Source organism: Carassius gibelio, chromosome A2, assembly GCF_023724105.1.
Source record: "Carassius gibelio isolate Cgi1373 ecotype wild population from Czech Republic chromosome A2, carGib1.2-hapl.c, whole genome shotgun sequence".
NCBI classification, from domain to species: domain Eukaryota; kingdom Metazoa; phylum Chordata; class Actinopteri; order Cypriniformes; family Cyprinidae; genus Carassius; species Carassius gibelio.
The window spans coordinates 14727663-14733897 of NC_068372.1; the positions used below are offsets into that span (position 1 = coordinate 14727663).

Here is a 6235-nt window from a genome sequence, read left to right on the forward strand (position 1 = left end):
TAATATGCATGCTATAAACAACCAGTTAATATTGAAAACTGGTCCTTGAAATAAAGTGTTACCCAATATTGTATTGATTAATCATAATCCAGGACCTGAAATGATCATTCTGCATATTAAATGAGACATGGCCAAAAGTATGCAGACGCCCAAACACAATACTGCTCATTTCATAACCATGAATAGTAATCTGTGCCTTTTCTGCTGTAGCTTCTACTCTTTTACCAAATATTTTCCTCTGGATGCTGGAACGTTACAGAACCATTGTTGTGCTGGAGCAGAAAATGAAATGGCCCTCTGCAACTGCTGTTATACCAAGCTGGAGCACACGATTTACTCAAACATAAATGAATGCCATCATGAGTTTGTCAGTGTGTGGAGGCGTTACTCACAGACAGTGAATGCAGCTCCTGTTCTGTCACTGTGTCAAAGCATGAATGTCTAATTGTTCAGCGCAGTGCGTGTGGAAAGAGCCTGACAATGTTCTCAGCCAGCTCTCTGAACACTCACTTACACTTTTTTTTTTTTATTTCCCTTATCTTTACATTCAGATTATATATGCTATCCTCACTAATCTTTGAGAAATGCATTACTTTACATGATGCTTTTAAAGTTTATATGCATTTTCATGCTGTATTTTATAATGTTGCAATGCCTTAATTTACTTATTTTGGTCTTCGTTTTATTTTTAGACAAAATAGTATTAGATTTTATTATTGGTCAGAACATTAAATAACTATTGGCTAATCGTATCAACCAGAATTTTAAAAAATATTAGTCTTACTTACTGTACAAACTATTAGCAATTTTTTTTTCGTTAATCACTTATTTTGTTTGTGGCATGTCTTTTACACCATGACAGACATTATTCCTCCAAAACTGTTTTTATTGTATCACTGACCATGACCTTAACTAATTTGAAGCACTAGCGCCCTCTGCTGGAATTGTGCTGTAGTTACTCTACTTCAAATTTTTGTCATAACACACAGTGTGACACCAGCATTTGCATACATTTTTTATTTATTTTCCAAACAAAGAACGCTGTATACAGCTTTTTTTTTTCCAAACAACAACATGAACTCAAATGTATGCCAAGGAAGTCAAACTAAAATTACTTCATGCTCTAAAAAAAAAAATGAAGCGTCTATGAAACTATTAAAAACTGGGTCCAAATGTACAACTTACAACATTTTTATGAACCGGTACTGTAATAACTGTAACAATGTTGTCAATATACATTTTTCCAAGTAGTTATTCTATAAAGTGATGTATGTACGATCTCCGAAACATCTGACGACCAACATAGTAAAGACTAGTGACATGATAAGCCATCATATTGTACTGGTCCAGAGTGGCAAGAGGCAGTCGTGTTAGTGAAAAAATGCTGCTGCTACAGGAGTGGTGTGTCTGAAAATGCACTTACAGCTCTTACAGAGTCTCTCATGAAGCACTCGGTGAGATTTCCTCATGCTGTTACGGATGCAATATCCATTTTTGTAGACTAAGATTTTGGCTTGCTGAAGGCAACATCGGAGTCGTCTTGACTCAAAAAGGACTGAACATGTAACAATGAAATGATTGTGTCAACTGAAGCGGGGGGGACAAATCCACACTGGTTTGACTTCCATGGTCCTCCCGCCCCACTCCCAATGATCAACCCTGGTCTCGTTCCCATACAAAAAGACAATAAAAAAAATCCAAATCAAAGCAGTCACAGTTATTGAGGAGCCGGGGCTCCAGAGACCAGTTTACTCCAAACGAGGAGGAACAGCGAGAGAAAGACAAAGAAACAGGGAGGGAGAGAGGGGAGAGGATGAACCATCAGACTGTCCTGGGTCAGCTCAGACCCTCGCGTCTCACTGCATTTATTTGTGCTCCTTCGTTGGAGCAAAGTATAACTCCATGGGCTTGTTGACTTTCCAGTACTTCTCGCTCACCAGCTCCAGAGAGAACGAGCCATTCAGGACCTGTGAGGGAGAAACAGCCACGGTCATACTGAAGAAATACATGCGTGACACCAACGTTTAAAGGAATAGGAGTCTTAGGTCATGTGATGGCACATCTGTATGCACTCTTAAACAAAAGGCAGGTGGGGTGCAACACAGCAATGCCATATAAAAACTTTTTTTTTTTCCCCCCAAAGAAGCTTTCACTCAAATATTGTGTGAAGGGCATCGTTATTATCTATACAAACAACCATTTGTGAAATGGGAACAATACCATGGATGTTAAAGATTCTTCAAATCTTAGTTTTTCCTTCTTTAGATAGATGATCTATATATTTTTTGCTTTAAAGCAATGCAAAATCGATAAGCTTGGTGAAGCTTGGGTGAAAATGGCGTGACATCTAAGTAGCAGTACTCACAAGATGTTAAATGTTAATCATATCACAATCTTTGTCCAAATGTTCAGAATATGATTGTTTGATAATATTGTGCAGCCCTAGATGTGCAGCGGCGCCAAACTTACTGTGAACTGGTTGTTTGCGGTAGGGATGTAGATGGTGTACTGTTTTTCGCTGGCTGCCTCTACGTTGATGGGGCTTCCCTCTGCGTTTTTGCGCATTTCCTCCAAAGCCAATCTGACAGCCAAGTATTTGGAGAGGTGGTCCACTGTGGCGTTCCCCGAAGTCTTAATGTACCTGGTAACAAATTCCACATTTAAATTAAGACTAAATAACAAAATGAACCAAAGAACCTTGTTTAAAACACAGAGCTAAAATGACGCTAAATGATTTAAGCAAACCTAATTGAAAGAAGCGGCTCACCTTGTCTGCGCGGCGTCTTCTTTCTCCATCAGCGTCGGGTGAGGGCGGAACACCAGCTCGATCTCGCTGCCCCCGTCCAATGCCATGTCTCCTCCTCCGTTCTCTGTGGCATTGTCCATGTCCAGCCCAGAGTCGTCTGAGGTTTTGATTCGTTTGATGCTGGGTCCGGCCTCTTGGTTACTGTGCACTGATGCATTGCTGCAGTGTGAACTGTCCCCATTGTCCTCTGCCCCGCTGCCATTTTCAATCTGGTGCTTCTTCCCCCGCTGAAGTCTACAGAGCCCCCATATGTTCCACAGGTGGTAACAAAAGCAGATGATGAAGAAAAGAAACAGCTAAATTAACATCCAGTCCACCCAAAAGACAGAAATGTCAAAAGTAAGAGTAAAAACCTAGTACTCAAAGTCGTCAATTGTACATAACCAGCACAAGACAGCCACAGATAAGAGATATAACAACACTAAACATGTCAACTAAATCCACAAATGTTTCAGACATCTGACCTGTTCATGGCCTGGATTTTTAGGCCCTCTTCAATACTGTGGCTGAGCGCCTGCTGGTTGTTGTGCTTGCTGATGCGGGCCAACACTCTCTCCTGATGGGCTTCATACTCATCTCTGCTGGGGTATATCTTACTGATCAGGGCGTCAAAGTTGGGGTCTGGACGGAGGGAGCGCTTAGACACCAGCTTCTTCCTGCACGTTGGACACTCCTTATTCCTGTGAAGGTACAGTCAAAAAAAGGCATGAACCAGAAATTGTGAGCATCTGTTCGTCTGTATTGTGACATACATGTGAGTGAAAAGGCTGCTCGAAATAGAAAAACAATGTAAAGATCAAAGGACACTTAAAAAAACAATGATGTGAACAAATTAATCACATATGTAATATTCCATAATCCCATTTTGATTAGGTCTTCATTTCATTACTTTGATACAATCATATTACACCTGGGGAAAATAATCCAGTGATACTATCGTGTACTCTTTCACATCCCAAAGAAAATGTACAATATCACATATATAACACAAACCCACCCCGATCTGAGCGCAGTGATGATGCAGTCGGCACAGAAGCGGTGCAGGCACTCCTTGGTGGTCATGGTGTTCTTCAGCATGTCCAGGCAGATGGGACACATGAGCTCACTGTGCAAGCTGCGCGGGGACACGGCGATCTCTAAACCATCCGTGATGGCCTCCTACGGGAGCACAACAACACAGAAACTGCTTTGAGGGGTCTGACACTAAACTACATATCCAAGAACCATCTCATGACAGGGTTTCACTAAGATACAGACAGAATAGCACTCGAAGAATTAGAAGGTACCAACTGTGGACAATAACTAGTGAGTGAGTTTTCTCACCTGTGGGGTTCTCTGTAATTCATAGAGACTAAGCTCCCAAGTCTTACTGAGCGGTTGAACCCCATTCGTCTGGACCGTCGTTTGTGTCATCATTACACACCGTGTGTCCTTCACCTCTGTGAAAAACTGCCAAAGTGAACAGAATTGACATGAAGTGCATCAACATCTACTTTATTAGAGTTTTGGTGATACACTGACTCAAAAGAAAACAATTATCGTGTGTTAAAAGTCAAAATTCATACATCATTAAATATGTTCTATTGTGAATTCACACAAAACTAATTTCAAATAGCATTGTTCAGGACAAGGACAACATGAACTGACAACAACTGACATCTGACGTCTGTCGACGTTGGTTTAAATGGGAAGATGCAACTTTATTAAGTCCATTTAGCCTCCATCTGTGTTTACTCTAATCATCAGCTCTGCAGTTTTTTTTTTTATTGTTGCATTTTAGGTCATCTTACTGCAATAAACGACGAATCTAACACTGCAGAGCTAGCAGGCTACAATTAGCTCCTGAAGACACTTCTAACTCTTTGTGTCAATGAATACACAACGCATCTGCCTACACGAACAAAGCGTCTAATGCACGACAGTGCCTGCTCTCTAACAACAGGCAGTCATTAAAGACCCCAAAACAAAATAAACGGGAGAGAAAAAATAATGCGGAAAGGTTTTATCTCCTGCGCTGTCATGAAAACGTAGAGCTAACGGCTAACTGTCTCGGCTAATCCAGATGTTGTATTTACAGGCTGCTTTAAATCAGTTATGAATACATTGTCGGCGAGCTTGTACCATATAATACCCTTTGCGCTAATGTAAGCGTCAACTTCGACAACAACAAAGCATCTTATGCTGCAAAAACGCAGCTGTTTACATACTTACATCTCAATGTTGTGAACAGTCTCCTGCCAGCGCGTTCTACCGAGCTCAATATGGCGGACTCAGTGGGCCTCAATGAACTCTGGGAAATGTAGTATTATCTGTTCAGTTGTTTACGGTTAAAACTTGTTAACACTTCAGTGTGCAAAATGACATTTAGGGCACAGTTTCATTTTCTTTTAGTTCACTTGCATAAACTACACGTCATGTTCAACTTTATTACTAGTTAATATTTAAATATTATAGTGTAAAAAAAAAAAAAAAAAAAAAAAAAAAAATAGAAGGACTAGCCACCTGTCCAAAGTGTTTCCTGAAGATGAATGGACCACAGATGGTCTTATTAGAGTGGCTTGGACGGACCCCATAGCATTGTGTTAATGTTTAACCTGATCATCCTACTAGCGTTTAAGGTAGAACAAAATGGAGATCCATTTCTGCCACATAAAACAAACAAACAAAGTTGTTTTGGTTAAAAACAAACATTTTCACCTAAAAAGTAAAACATATGAGATGCTAAGTCAATATATGAGATATGTCATGGGCTAATTTAAGCAGTTAAAAAGACGTAATTATGACAAAAAAATCATTTCAAATCTAAATACCTGTCAGACTTATGACATAAAAAAGTAAATAAAGTTATGAGATAAAAAGTCTAAATAATGAGGTAGCATACTAATAATAATTATAATTATATATGTTAATAATAATTATTATATAATTATGAAATAAAAGTCGAAATGTTATGTCATTATCAGGATATATATATATATATATATATATATATATATATATATATATACACAATTTTTTTTTTTAATGTGGCAGAAATGGGTTTCCAAACACAAAACACCATGGAGATGGCAATTTTTTTTGGACTTATAGTACATTTACTGCAAAGTTTGCCTCTAGGGGGAGTAGAGTAATAACATAAGCATCACAGCCCTTGTAACTTGTAAACTTTTTATTTATTTGTTTGTTTATTCATTTATTTATTTATTTATTTTTTTATATAGAATTCATCCTGAATAGCAAAACACAAAATGCATCTGTAAAACTTTGCGTCGACTCTTCTATGTGCTCATCTTTTTTAATTATTATGGGTAATTCCAACCAGAGGACGTACCCCACCTTTATTTTCTTCGTTTTGTACTTTGTAGACGATCCCTAGAATACATCGGCTGATTGAAACAAATAAGTTCTGTTCTACATTCTAATACTTTT

General features: G+C 38.7%; 1 protein-coding gene across 1 annotated transcript; it reads right to left on the bottom strand.

Annotated features, from left to right (window-relative positions):
* Positions 1-1002: 1002 nt before the first annotated feature.
* Positions 1003-5115, bottom strand: LOC128027428 (E3 ubiquitin-protein ligase RING2). The gene is made up of 7 exons (XM_052615049.1): positions 5018-5115; positions 4130-4255; positions 3804-3964; positions 3271-3486; positions 2768-3040; positions 2470-2641; positions 1003-1967 (listed from the first exon to the last, which is right to left on the bottom strand). Exons 2-7 carry the CDS (start codon positions 4220-4222, stop codon positions 1866-1868), a joined length of 1017 nt encoding a protein of 338 aa, XP_052471009.1. The 5' UTR covers positions 4223-4255; positions 5018-5115; the 3' UTR covers positions 1003-1865.
* Positions 5116-6235: the final 1120 nt, after the last annotated feature.

What these genes read in the sequence shown, in the direction of transcription:
- LOC128027428 (XM_052615049.1), bottom strand. Translation starts at nt 4,222, where the DNA reads ATGATGACACAAACGACGGTCCAGACGAATGGGGTTCAACCGCTCAGT. An exon ending in AATTACAGAGAACCCCACAG is followed by an intron (nt 3,965 to 4,129) that starts GTGAGAAAACTC and finishes GTGCTCCCGTAG; the next exon opens with GAGGCCATCACGGATGGTTT. An exon ending in ATCACTGCGCTCAGATCGGG is followed by an intron (nt 3,487 to 3,803) that starts GTGGGTTTGTGT and finishes GTACCTTCACAG; the next exon opens with GAATAAGGAGTGTCCAACGT.